This window comes from Lissotriton vulgaris, chromosome 6 (genome assembly GCF_964263255.1).
Source record: "Lissotriton vulgaris chromosome 6, aLisVul1.2, whole genome shotgun sequence".
In the NCBI taxonomy this organism is placed as follows: domain Eukaryota; kingdom Metazoa; phylum Chordata; class Amphibia; order Caudata; family Salamandridae; genus Lissotriton; species Lissotriton vulgaris.
This window is the reverse complement of record NC_141694.1, coordinates 95,106,247-95,119,589: the sequence shown is the minus strand read 5'-3', so window position 1 is coordinate 95,119,589 and position 13,343 is coordinate 95,106,247. Positions and strand designations below refer to the sequence as shown.

The following is a 13,343-nucleotide window of genomic DNA, read 5'->3' as shown; positions in this document are numbered from 1 at the left end:
CGGGGACACTTCACGTCACCATGAGGCCCAAATCTACTGTCCCCACACAATCCAACAAACTGGACAAATATGCCGTCCATAAGGGGACCCCTCAGGCGGGTGGTGCGACGGGTGATATCACTGCCCCTCAGGAACCATCGCTGGCCTCCATAATGGCGGCAATACAGGCCCTGGGCACTAATCTGGAGACGGAAATAGACAGTCTCCATCGAGGTTAATCTCCTCCGTGCGGACCTCAGCAAGACCTCTGACAAGGCCCGGCCGAACGAAGACGGAATAAAGGAGCTTCGGACGTCGACGAAAGCGTTGTAGCACCGGGTCAATGAGCTAGTCCACCAACACCGTCAGATGGCCCTTAAGCTCGGGGACCAGGAAGGGCGGGCTCGGAGGAGCAATATACGCGTGGTAGGCGTTCCGGAGGAAACAGAAGGGCCTAGTGTGGAGCTGTTCCTAGAGGACCTGATCCTCAACCATCTGAAACCGAAGCGCCTTTCGCGTATCTTTACCATCGAACGTGCGCACCGGGCGCCCATCCCTAAGCCAAAACCAGGGGCGCCGCCTAGAACAATCATAGCAAAAATCTTGAACTATCGAGATAGAGATGCCATCTTACAAGCGGCGAGACTAAAAGGAGACCTCCAATATGAAAACACCACTATCGGTTCTTCCCAGACTTCACGCTGCAGGTGTAAAGGGAGCGCCGTTCCTTTACAGGTGTCAAGACAGCACTGCGCGACAGAGAGATAAAATACATGATGTTCTTCCCGGCCAAACTCAAAGTCATTGCAGGGGGCAAGTCCCTATTTTTTACCAACCCATCGGATGTGCAGAGCTGGCTGGACGAGGAAGCGGCCAGGAACCCGGACCGCCTCGACGGCAGTAGCTGGAGAGTCATGCAGGTTGCCTCACCGGGGTCGACGACTGGACAGTCGGACGCGGGAGGACGGAGTCAACGCTCTTGGAGGTCGAGATCGGCCAGCCCTCGCGGGGACAATCTACGTGAAGCGGGGGAGCAGTAGCGGTAGCAGACCGGCAGGAATGAACTTCCACGAACTGTAATGTATTGTAGGGTCTGAACTACGGAGTCATGCCTTCTCTTTGGGGGGAGCCACCGAGTGGCAGGACACGGGCAGTCTGAAAGGTGCAGATTGGGTTGTGTTGAACAATGCTATATTTATTGCTCCCCTGAGGTAACTTACTGTACGGTTTATATCTTCTTGAGACAGGCTGGGACGTGGTTGAACTGTGTTTGGGCCGGGCTATTTGCTTACTGCCAATATGTGACTGTAGAGAGGGAGTTTGAGTGGTACACAGTAATACTCAAGGGTGAGAATGAGTGGCGGCTGGAGCTGGGGACTGCGCACGTTCCTCTTAGCATAAAGCTTAGTTAGAAGAGGGGAGCTTTTCTCCACTCTAAGTTGGGGTTCTGGGCGAAAGGCGCTCTGCTAATTGGGGATGTGGGTAGTTCTAAGCCTACGGAGCAGGGAAGCAGGGAGGGGGGCTTGTTTGGGGGGGAGTGGGGGGAGGGCCTGGTGGGGTGTCTGGTTTGGGCGGTTGGGACTGGGGGGGTGGGGGGAGGGGGGTTGGGGTGAGGGGGTTGGGATTGTTTGGTGTTGTCACACAAGACGAAAATGATTGTACTACAGTGTGGTGCCAGGAGCATCGGGCTTTACGCGCATTTCAATATGTCTATCAACATGAAGTGGGACAAGAGCCTTAAAATTTTGAGTTGGAACGTCAACGGGCTGGGGGACAAGCTTAGGAGAACAATAGTCTTGCAATTCCTTAAAAGACACACACCGGACGTGGTTCTCCTGCAGGAGACCCATCTCCTGGGCAATACTTGTCACGCACTTAACAGATATGGTTTCTCCCTCGTTATTCATGCAGGCTTCACTTCTGGCTCCCGAGGGGTTGGTATTATGATACGCCGGGGCCTGCCCTTGGTCATTGACCATACCGAGACAGATTCGCTGGGCAGATATGCTGCCATATCAGGTCGATGGGAGGGTTGCAGAGTGAACCTCGTAACTGTCTAAATCCCGCTGGGGCTACAGACCCAGTCTTTCCAGGCTTTTGGGAAATTACTCCTCTCCCTTCCGGAGGGTCAGCTCTTTGTTGGGGACGAATTTAATGCGGTGGTCTACGATCACTGTGATAGGCATCCCCCGAGGGACCTACCCTCCGGCCAGATGTGGCTAGCCGATTTCATAGACCCGTTTGGCCTCACAGACCTTTGGCGCTTCAAGCACTCCACTGACAGGCAATACACTTTCTTATCGGGTCCGCATCGCTCCTTCTCCCGTTTAGATTATGTTTTCGCACCTCTACAGTGCGGCATGGTTGTTCGGGAGGCTACCCACCTGGCGCGTAGTATATAAGACCATTCCCCTCTACTGGTCCATCTTACGATCGGAGACAAACAAGAGGACAGAGTAGGTCCGATTGGTGCCTGGCATCTCCGAAACCCTGATACATGTAAGGCCCTTGTTACAGCGATAGACTGCTATTTTGAGGAGAATGAGGGTACACTGGATTCCTCTGTAATACTGATGGAGGCGTTTAAGACGGTGCTGAGAGGGGAGGCCCTGTCAGTAATTGCGGGCCGTCGTAGTGAGCGAGAGGCACAAATGCTCAAAGTGGAAGATGACTTGCATGCCCTTGAGGCGGCAGTGCTGGCCGGGGACAGCCCGGAGGGGACCCATCAGCTGCACCTCAAACAAGCCAGGTATAAGGCGCTGGCCACAGACGCAGGGTGCACTACCCTTAGGGACAGGGAGGGTAGGATTTATGATCAGGGAGACAAGGCTGGCAAGCTTATTGCATGGCTGGACAAAAAAACAGCAGATGCAGAAGGTAGTAGCGGAAATCTTGACCGATTCTGGAACAGTTGTCACGGAACCGCCGGGAGGTGGTTAGAGAGTTTGAGAAACACTACAGACAGGTTTACAGTAGAGGGTCAGACCGGCCTGAGGAGGACTCGGTTGACTTGCTGACCGACATCCAAATGCTTGCCCTAACGGATGTGGAGAGGGAACTTCTGGAGGCCCCGCTCTCGGTGGAGGAGCTTAGCAGGGCCATATGTGATCTGCGCTCTGGTAAGGCCATGGGACCCAACGGGCTCCCTATCGAGCTTTATAAGCTCAAATCTGATGGCCTTAGTCCGTATCTTAAGCGGATGTTTGAGGAAAGTAAAGAACAAGGCCGACTACCCAGAGATCAACGCATAGCTACCATCGTTGCCATCCCTAAGGACGGCATACCCCGAAACCTGTGTGCCTCCTATAGGCCTATATCCCTACTTAATTCGGAACCCAAGATCCTGGCTAAGGTTCTCGCTAACAGGCTCGGACCTGTCCTCTCGACATTGGTCCACCTGGATCAATCGGGCTTTATGCCACATCGTAATACCGCTCTTAACCTCCCCGAGTGCAAGGGGTGTTGGGGCGCTGCCACACAATCCGGGAGGACGCTGTACTAGTGTACCTAGATGCAGCCATGGCTTTTGATACTCTTGAATGGCCATACATGATAGCGGTCCTCCAGAAGCTGGGTTTCGGGCCCGAATTTATTGGCTGGGTCCGCCTGCTTTACTCTGAGCCACTTGCCCAGGTTACTATTAATAACAAACTCTCTGAGGTATTTGCTCTGGAGAGAGGGACGCGGCAGGGGTGTCCCCTCTCGCCGCTGCTCTTCGCTCTGTCCCTGGAGCCCTTAGCTGCCTGGATTCGACAAGACCTTTCTATAAAAGGACTCCGATGGGCAGACGGATGGGAGGACAGAATCTCGCTATACGTGGACGACATCCTTCTGTATTTGGCTAGTCCTCGTAAGTCACTCATGATGGCCATGGACATTTTCATGAGCTTTGGGCGAAACTCAGGTTACAGCATAAATTGGAGCAAATCTGTACTCTATGTCCTTCATGGCGACCCACCGGCTGTGGCTCGAGGTTGCCCAATTACTATGGCTGCGGATGGGTTAAAGTACCTGGGGGTCTATGTCTCAAAGACTGCGAGCACTGGCTACGAGAAGAACCTCCTCCTCCTTTGCAGCACTTCTGGAGGGACTCGGCCGCGTGGCGCAAACCTCCACTGTACCTGTTAGGCAGGGCGTTGTTGTTTAAAATGATTCAGAAAAGGGGGTGGTGATGAACAGAGTGTCTGAATTAAGCAGACCACTCTTACCCAGTCCAAAGATCAGGGCTTGATGGATCACCGTTTTTTAGCTCACTGCACCATCCCAGCTCAGAACTTGACTATATGCAAATTAGTCTGACCCTGGCCCAGTGCATCATGGGAACAGGGCAGACCAAACTACCAAGCCAATTCTTATACTGGGAAGGAAACAAGCTACCGGGGACCGGTTTCTGGCATTTCAGCCATCTTCGGCCCGGCTTGCTTGAATCCTGATGGCGCAATGAGCTAGGGACTCACATCTGAGTATACCCTTCCACGCTTAGGGTGGACAAAAATGATTCAGAAAAGGGGGTAGTGATGAACAGAGTGTCTGAATTAAGCAGACCACTCTTACCCAGTCCAAAGATCAGGGCTTGATCCATCACCGTTTTTTAGCTCACTGCACCATCCCAGCTCAGAACTTGGCTATTTGCAAATTAGTCTGACCCTGGCCCAGTGCATCATGGGAACAGGGCAGACCAAACTACCAAGCCAATTCTTATACTGGGAAGGAAACAAGCTACCGGGGACCGGTTTCTGGCATTTCAGCCGTCTTCGGCCCGGCTTGCTTGAATCCTGATGGCGCAATGAGCTAGGGACTCACATCTGAGTATACCCTTCCACGCTTATGGTGGACAAAAATGATTCAGAAAAGGGGGTGGTGATGAACAGAGTGTCTGAATTAAGCAAATCACTCTTACCCAGTCCAAAGATCAGGGCTTGATCCATCACCGTTTTTTAGCTCACTGCACCATCCCAGCTCAGAACTTGGCTATATGCAAATTAGTCTGACTCTGGCCCAGTGCATCATGGGAACAGGGCAGACCAAACTACCAAGTCAATTCTTATACTGGGAAGGAATCAAGCTACCGGGGACCGGTTTCTGGCATTTCAGCCGTCTTCGGCCCGGCTTGCTTGAATCCTGATGGCGCAATGAGCTAGGGACTCACATCTGAGTATACCCTTCCACGCTTATGGTGGACAAAAATGATTCAGAAAAGGGGGTGGTGATGAACAGAGTGTCTGAATTAAGCAGACCATTCTTACCCAGTCCAAAGATCAGGGCTTGATCCATAACCGTTTTTTAGCTCACTGCACCATCCCAGCTCAGAACTTGGCTATATGCAAATTAGTCTGACCCTGGCCCAGTGCATCATGGGAACAGGGCAGACCAAACTACCAAGCCAATTCTTATACTGGGAAGGAAACAAGCTACCGGGACCGGTTTCTGGCATTTCAGCCGTCTTCGGGACAGACTGATTTGCATATAGCCAGGTTCTGAGCTGGGATGGTGCAGTGAGATAAATAACGGTGATGGATCAAGCCCTGATCTTTGGAGTCGGTAAGAGTGGTCTGCTTAATTCAGACACTCTGTTCATCACCACCCCCTTTTCTGAATCGTTTTTGGCCACTATAGGTGTGGCAGGGTTTAGTCAGACATGAGTCCCTTTCTCACTGCACCATCAGGATTCAAGCAAGCCGGGCCGATGACGGCTGAAATGCCAGAAACCGGTCCCCGGTAGCTTGAATCCTTTCTGGTGAAGAATTGGCTTGGTAGTTCAGTCTGCCCTGTTCCCAGGATGCACTGGGCCAGGGACAGACTGATTTGCATATAACCAGGTTCTGAGCTGGGATGGTGCAGTGAGATAAATAACGGTGATGGATCAAGCCCTGATCTTTGGACTGGGTAAGAGTGGTCTGCTTAATTCAGACACTCTGTTCATCACCACCCCCTTTTCTGAATCGTTTTTGGCCACTATAGGTGTGGCAGGGTTTACTCAGACATGAGTCCCTTTCTCACTGCACCATCAGGATTCAAGCAAGCCGGGCCGATGACGGCTGAAATGCCAGAAACCGGTCCCCGGTAGCTTGTCTCCTTTCTGGTGAAGAATTGGCTTGGTAGTTCAGTCTGCCCTGTTCCCAGGATGCACTGGGCCAGGGACAGACTGATTTGCATATAGCCAGGTTCTGAGCTGGGATGGTGCAGTGAGATAAATAACGGTGATGGATCAAGCCCTGATCTTTGGACTGGGTAAGAGTGGTCTGCTTAATTCAGACACTCTGTTCATCACCACCCCCTTTTCTGAATCGTTTTTGGCCACCATAGGTGTGGCAGGGTATACTCAGACATGAGTCCCTTTCTCACTGCACCATCAGGATTCAAGCAAGCCGGGCCGATGACGGCTGAAATGCCAGAAACCGGTCCCCGGTAGCTTGTCTCCTTTCTGGTGAAGAATTGGCTTGGTAGTTCAGTCTGCCCTGTTCCCAGGATGCACTGGGCCAGGGACAGACTGATTTGCATATAGCCAGGTTCTGAGCTGGGATGGTGCAGTGAGATAAATAACGGTGATGGATCAAGCCCTGATCTTTGGACTGCGTAAGAGTGGTCTGCTTAATTCAGACACTCTGTTCATCACCACCCCCTTTTCTGAATCGTTGTTTAAAATGATGGCACTACCTATATCCTTTGTATGCTTTACAGAACCATCCTGATCTGGTGCCACAATCATACTTTGCGACACTTTAAGCCTCACTCCCGGAGCTTTTATGTGCTGGGGCGCCCCGCATCTCCCTTCAGAAATTGACGCTTAGTTGGTTTGATGGGGGTATTGCTCTACCTGATATCCGCAAATATTACTGGGCTGCACACCTCTCAGCCATCCACCAGGGCACGTACTGTGGTGGTAACGACACAGGGTATGGAATGGACCGGTGGCTGTTGCCAGGGGGGAACTATGAGAGAGCGCTGTATTCTAAGCCGAGTGGGTTCCCGCTCACCGGGCTCACCAAACACTCTGTGCACATCTGGCATGTTGTGCAAAAGAAACTGGGCTGGGCTGACACTCTCACCATGTCCACTCCGTTGTGGGCTTCTGAGCGCCTGGGTAACCTGCACCGCACTAAGGGGTTCCGTAATTGGGACTTGATTAGGATCTCCCACATCCGAGACCTATGGAGCTCCAAAGGGGTCGTATCATTCACACACCTCCAGCAGACTTATGAGCTTGCCCCTAGAGAATTCTACCGCTATTTGCAGGTTCGCCACTCCCTCCAATCCAACATTACCCCTGTGACCCTCCCCCCTGGAAGACAGACTGCTGGATGGTCACATTCCTGACCACGCCATTTCCCTCACATATAAAAAGATTGTTAATAACTCCCCTGAGTTGCTGCATAATCTCAAGAGAAAATGGGAGGCGGATGGGCAGGAAATAGATGAAGAGGAGTGGAATGGAGCGCTGGCATCCCCTAGGGAAGTGGCCATATCGGCCAGACTTCATCTGATTCAACTGAAAATACTCCACCGTGTGTATATCTCAGGAACAAGGTTGCGCCTCATGGGCCGTGGCTCAGACGGGCTCTGTTGGAGGGGCTGCGGGGAGGTAGGGACGTTTTTTCACATTCTGTGGGAATGCCCGCAGATACAGGTCTACTGGCAACGAATACACCAGTGCATGCGTGAGGTTTGGGGGGTGGAGTTGTGGGTGGAGGCGAAACGATGTCTGTTGAATATATGGGAACCCACTGATCTGCCTACACGGGGTAGAACATGGGCTGCACTTGGGTTTGTGATTGCAAAGCGCAATATAGCCAGACTCTGGGGGCGGGTGTGCCTCCAAAGATTGGTCCATGGAAAACGGACATGGACTGGTGCATGCTCCATGAAAAGACTGTCTACGTGGCAAGGGGCTGCCCCAAAGAAGTGGGTGGGTATTTGGTCCAGCTGGAATGAGTACAGGGGCCAGCTCTGTGAACCCCCGCGACAGCCAGAGTTGACGAATCACTCGGAAGGTTAAATGTATGATGTAATCCTGTATATTGTAAGGCTTATATCTGTGATCTCATGTGCTATGCCTCGGTCTTGTCTGGTACAGTTATGCGTTCAATGCTACAGCTGTGATGTACACCACTGTGTTTTTTCTATGCGGTTAATAAAAAGAATTATAAAAAAAAGAAAAAAGAAATGTTATTCGGATTTATTCTTTGAATGCATGTCTCCTTCATTGCCTCTGTGAATACAATAAATGCTTCTCATTAACCTCTTATGAGAATAACTCCTCGCCCACAATACCTCAAAAGAGAGTATTAGTATTGCCTTCTTCAGCTTCTGTAAGCCAGTTGGAGACCCACAGGACTCTCAACACAGAGTACTCCTTTTTAGTGTACTATATAGAGAACCAGCTTCCTACGGTGATAGCCTGCCCAAAATTAAAAGGGGAACCACTTTCAGTAGAAATTAAGCTTGGGTCCTCAAAACCAACTTATTCTGGAAGAAGGTGAGATATGGTGGGTTGATAGAAAGAGCATGGAGCTCACTCAAGTCCAACAGATGTTATGGCGACGAGGAAGACTAACTTCAAGGTCAGAAGTCTCAAGGGAGAACTGTGCAGCTGCTCAAAACGGGTGCACATGTAGAAAAAGAGAATTAAGTTCAAGGCCCGCTGAGACATCACAAAGGTTTTTGGGGGGGGGAACAAATGTTGTAAACCTTTAAAAAATCTCATCACAACTGGTGATTTGAGTAACGAAGGCTGAATTGTCAACCGCAAAAAAGCTGGTGTCCACGCCATAATTGAATAAAGGCCGCAACTGTGCTCCAACTGCAGCCATATACAGTCTTGATGGAGGGACGCCTGGATGCCAACACAACAGTGCAGACTTTGTGCGGAATTTTGAAAGCTGTTAACTATCACTGCTCAATCTCCACACATGAAGGCAGAGCGTTGACGGATTCGGGTGGAGAACCCTCCCCTGCTGCTGAGACAAAAGATCCTCCGAAGAGGCAGCCTGATTGGAGGACCAATGGCCATGCTCATCAGCTGGGGATACTTAACTCTCTGAGCCCACTCTGGAGCCATAAGCATGACTTGAGCCTGTCTTTCCTGATCTTCTTGAGAACTCTGGGCAGGAGTGGTATGGGCAGAAAGGCTTACAGGAGGGCTGAGCTCCACTCAAGATAAAAAGCATCTATGAGCGAGAGTCGGCTTGGAAACTCCAGTGCACAGAACTGCTGACACTGCGCGATCTCTGAAGTAGCATAAAGACCTAACCAAGGTTCTCCCTATTTCTGAAATAGACCTTGGCTACAAGATCATCCCCGAGACTGTGATGTAATAGCCTTTGGCACATGGGTCTCCATAAGTAGGAGGCCAGTGTGGACCAACGGTGGGACCTCCAGGTCACGACATGCAGCGGCAGTATCTAAACTTAACAAAAGATTTAGGAAACTGTCTGGCAAATGTCCATGTTGTGTTGGCTTTCAACTTGTTTTTAATTCACTCACTACTTCTCATGCCCCACGTTTGCTATTTTTGCTACAGTTCCAGGGTATTCTGAATTCTGCCTGTTACGCTGACCTTGCTGTTTGGATTTTGTTTTGGCTGTGTTGTATGGCTGCTCAGAAGAGTCCTGGCTCGTGTCCATATTTTTGGACTTAGCAGCTGTGCTCCTCTTTGGTTTAGGTTTACCGTTGCTTGCCATTCTGAAGTGGTGAGATATTTTATTACCAGTGAGTCACTGTGTAAATCCATGATGCAAATAGAGACGTAACACCTGAGAGACCTGTCCAAAAGAAGACCTGGCCCTAGGCCTCTCTCTCAAGTAGACTTTTTTTTTCCACCGGTATTTGGCTATGTCTGGTACATCCTCCTTGGTATGGACAGAGCCATGTTCTGGTGACTGAGGCTAACTGTCGACAAAACATGTTTATAACATTTTTAAAACCTGACACTTTTCTATTTTAGAGGAGACCACAACATCTGATTTCCAATGCATCAAGATATGCACCACAAATAAGGGAGTCCGCATCAATAATCACTGTAGCCACAGCAGAAGCGAGGTAGAAGGGCATCCCCACACTAGCCACCACACACTTCCAGTAAAAACCGAATACTGTCCTTCAGGATTCGCCAGTGCCGGGCCCACTTAAAACAAGGTCCAATGGAGCACACACAAGTGCCAATAAGTGTGGGACACCAAAAGCTTGCATGAAGCATGTAAGTTCAAAAGGCCAGTGATTGTCGAGCTAGAAGTAGAGCTCTCTCCCAAAACACCTGGGTCATAGCCTGAATGCCCCGAACAAGCTAAAGAGGCGGGAAGGTCTCGAGGGAGAGTATGTTCTTATAAAGATGGAGGTGCAAATAAAGCTGGAAGCGGGACTTGGTGAGGTTGGTGGAAAACTCCAGGTCAAAAAGCAGGGAGATCATGGACTGACAACTTGCAAACATCTGGGCCCAACACTAGATGGCAGGAGTATGCAAAGCATGTGATCTACAGCTTACATGCCTCTAACACATTGTTGGGTGGTGCAGGGCCAGCGAGGGCTGAAATACTTCCTGAACTTGCAGTATTGTTGGTGAAACCATGCACAGTTCCAAAGATTGGTCCAAGACACAACCTTGCTTGTAGCAGCACTCCAAGCCTAAATCAGCCTTCTCACATTCTACATCGACCAGCAGATCGACAGGATTTGGGAGGCAATCATCCAAGTGCCCATACTGGCATGAGAAGCATATCCAGGGCAGAATGGAAAATTTCCTACATACGATGAGAATAACGAGCCAAAAGACCCAAAGCTTAGTGATGACAACGGGCAATTCAACTTTGTAAGGAATTGACAATTGAAAATGACAGAATAATTGCCTTAGCCCTGAAACCTTCAGATACATGCATAACATTATCAATAAAATGGCTGCCCTATTTGAATGTTAGGTGATCTCAGAATACACAACAGACAAGCTGAGGCTGTTGTATGTGAAAGCTTCTATTATGTGCAGAATGTTTTCTATCTAGGGAGGACTACTGGGACCTCAATGTACTGAAAATGATCTTCTCATGATACTTTGATCAAACTACCTTAGCGTGGGATTATTGAACAAAACTATTAGTTAAGGGGAAGGGGAGTGTTTTCCGATTTCGGCCCCTAAAGGACATTTTTCTTCCCTATACAGCCGAATGGATTTACATCAATCTTGGCATAAAAGTAACACTTGATTCAGAAAGCATGCTTGTAAATCTGTTCAGCTTAAAATCCCAAATCAGTGACTCGTGGATCATGTCAATCAATTTTTTTAATTTTTGAGGAATGGAATTGCCTGGAAAATGTCTCCATACATTGAAACTCAGAAGTCAACACAGATTTGTGCGTTTCGTGCTGTGAAAAAATGTTTTGCACAGCTGTGCCAGTACAAAACTCAGAGGTGCCCAACACCAGCCGAGTGCTAAGGGGTTAGCACACAGGCATTGAAACATCAAATCCAGAGACCAGGAAAAAATGAAGCATAACAGGAATATGACCATCAAATCATTAACAAATTTTGATCCCATAATCCACTATTTTAGCAGAGGAAAAGTACCGCCATTTTGTGCCTGACTCGCAAATCAATTCTGCCGTACAAATTTCAGGCAGTGGAAAAATAGGAAAATGCAGTGACTATAATGTGCATCTGACCGCAAAGCACAGGCCAAATGTTTGACCCCAAGCCCACACACAGCTATAGACTATTCCTGTGGCAGTAACACTTAATTCTATGGACATTGAGGTGGTTACCTCCATCTAAAGACTGACTTTCAATAATTGAAGAAAAAGTGTTCCGGGATGCAAGAGAATATTCTATGTTTATGCCTATCAGTGAGGATCCTACGATGCAGAAAGGAAATTTATTGAAAAAAGATACTTACAAAATTATTTACGAGTTTGGCTTAAAAGCAATAGACCACTGAACTTCACTAGTTATAGTTACCGATGCAAACAACACATACCATAACTGGTGCCTCCTGCCATGCTCACAACAACAATTTAACAACTGTACAGATACAAAGAAAACAGCTATCAAGAGAAAAACATGGTGGGCGACAACAGTTATGGCTGCTGGTAACCATAAATGGAGAACGTATATGGCATGTTGCGAATGAGCCAAAACCATATATTTTCTACGTTCTACCAGTTTTGTTACAGAAGGACACATTCATGTTTGTTAGGCACTGGGAGATTAGGTGATTTGCCCAGAATCACAGGGTGTTGAGAGTCGTTGCCGAGACTCGAACCCGGTTACCCAGCTCCGAGGTCGACCGCTCTAGCTGTAAGGCTACATCCTCTCCCCATCCTCTCATATATTAGGACTGAAACCATTGTATGAACGATGACAATGCAGCGTATGACAGACCTCCTAATACAAAGTATTTACCTTTGAAGTCCGACAGACGAGTTCGAAGCCAACCACATGCTAAGCCTTCTGGAGCATGTTGTATAACATGCATGACAAAAGCTACCCATCGTTTTCAGGCTCACCACATGTGATAAATGTGTGTCCTGAAAGTAAGCCACCTGGATACATCTCAGATGCAAACAGAAGTCAAACCCACTTGCTTCGAAAAATGATTTGGCTATCTAATGTGCCAGGTCAAGAAGTGGATTGTGTCAGCCCTGAACCATGGGAAGAGGAATATTCTTTTGTCTTTCTTTTCCAACTTTTCCATCTCCATCTTATTTTCTAGAGATAACTGAACCGGGGCACACACAAAGTAAGTGAAAAATAGTAATCTTCTTTGAAAAAGTGAATCTTTTTACCCATTGTCGATGTGCTCTGCACTTCCAGCAGATCCAGAGGACTTCCCTCTGCAGAAATGGCCTCCAACTTCGCCACCACCTTCGGCAAGTAGAGATTGTTTTGGGTCCTGGAAAAGCAGATATATTTAACTTTTTTATGGTACAGACTGGTCTTGATACAGAACTACTAGAAAATCAAAGTCATTCCTTAGACATGTTTATCACATGTGTGACAAGCTTATACCGAGTTTCATATTTTCACAAATTAGCAGTCAGGTGTGAACTGTTAATCATACGCCTGTGAGAGACAGTCAAATCAATTGGATAAAAAACAATAATCCACGCCATCTCCCAAAACACTCGCCACTGCATCGATGCTGCAAAATCCACCTAATACCTTGTTGCAGACAAAAGACGCCAAGAAACGATTTGGTTAAATAAAATTATTTTATTGCCGAGTCAAGCTATGCTGTACATAAACTGGTACCATAAGAACCGAAGTATTAAAACTAGCAAGGAAATCCCCAAACCATCACGTTTCTGAAATACCCATAATGGATGCAGGGAAGAAAACGAAGCTAGCGACTTTGAGCTTGAAGCCCATCGTAGCAATCACA

General features: G+C 48.6%; 1 protein-coding gene across 2 annotated transcripts in view; it reads right to left on the bottom strand.

Moving 5' to 3' along the window:
- Positions 1-13,343, bottom strand: part of LOC147706850 (exportin-5-like) — a 2,308,032-nt gene that overhangs the window by 1,067,874 nt on the left and 1,226,815 nt on the right. For both annotated transcript variants that reach the window (XM_086926017.1, XM_086926018.1), the window contains exon 21: positions 12,748-12,854. In XM_086926017.1, the coding sequence (XP_086782143.1) occupies positions 12,748-12,854 (107 nt within the window). The remainder of the gene's footprint in view (positions 1-12,747; positions 12,855-13,343) is intronic.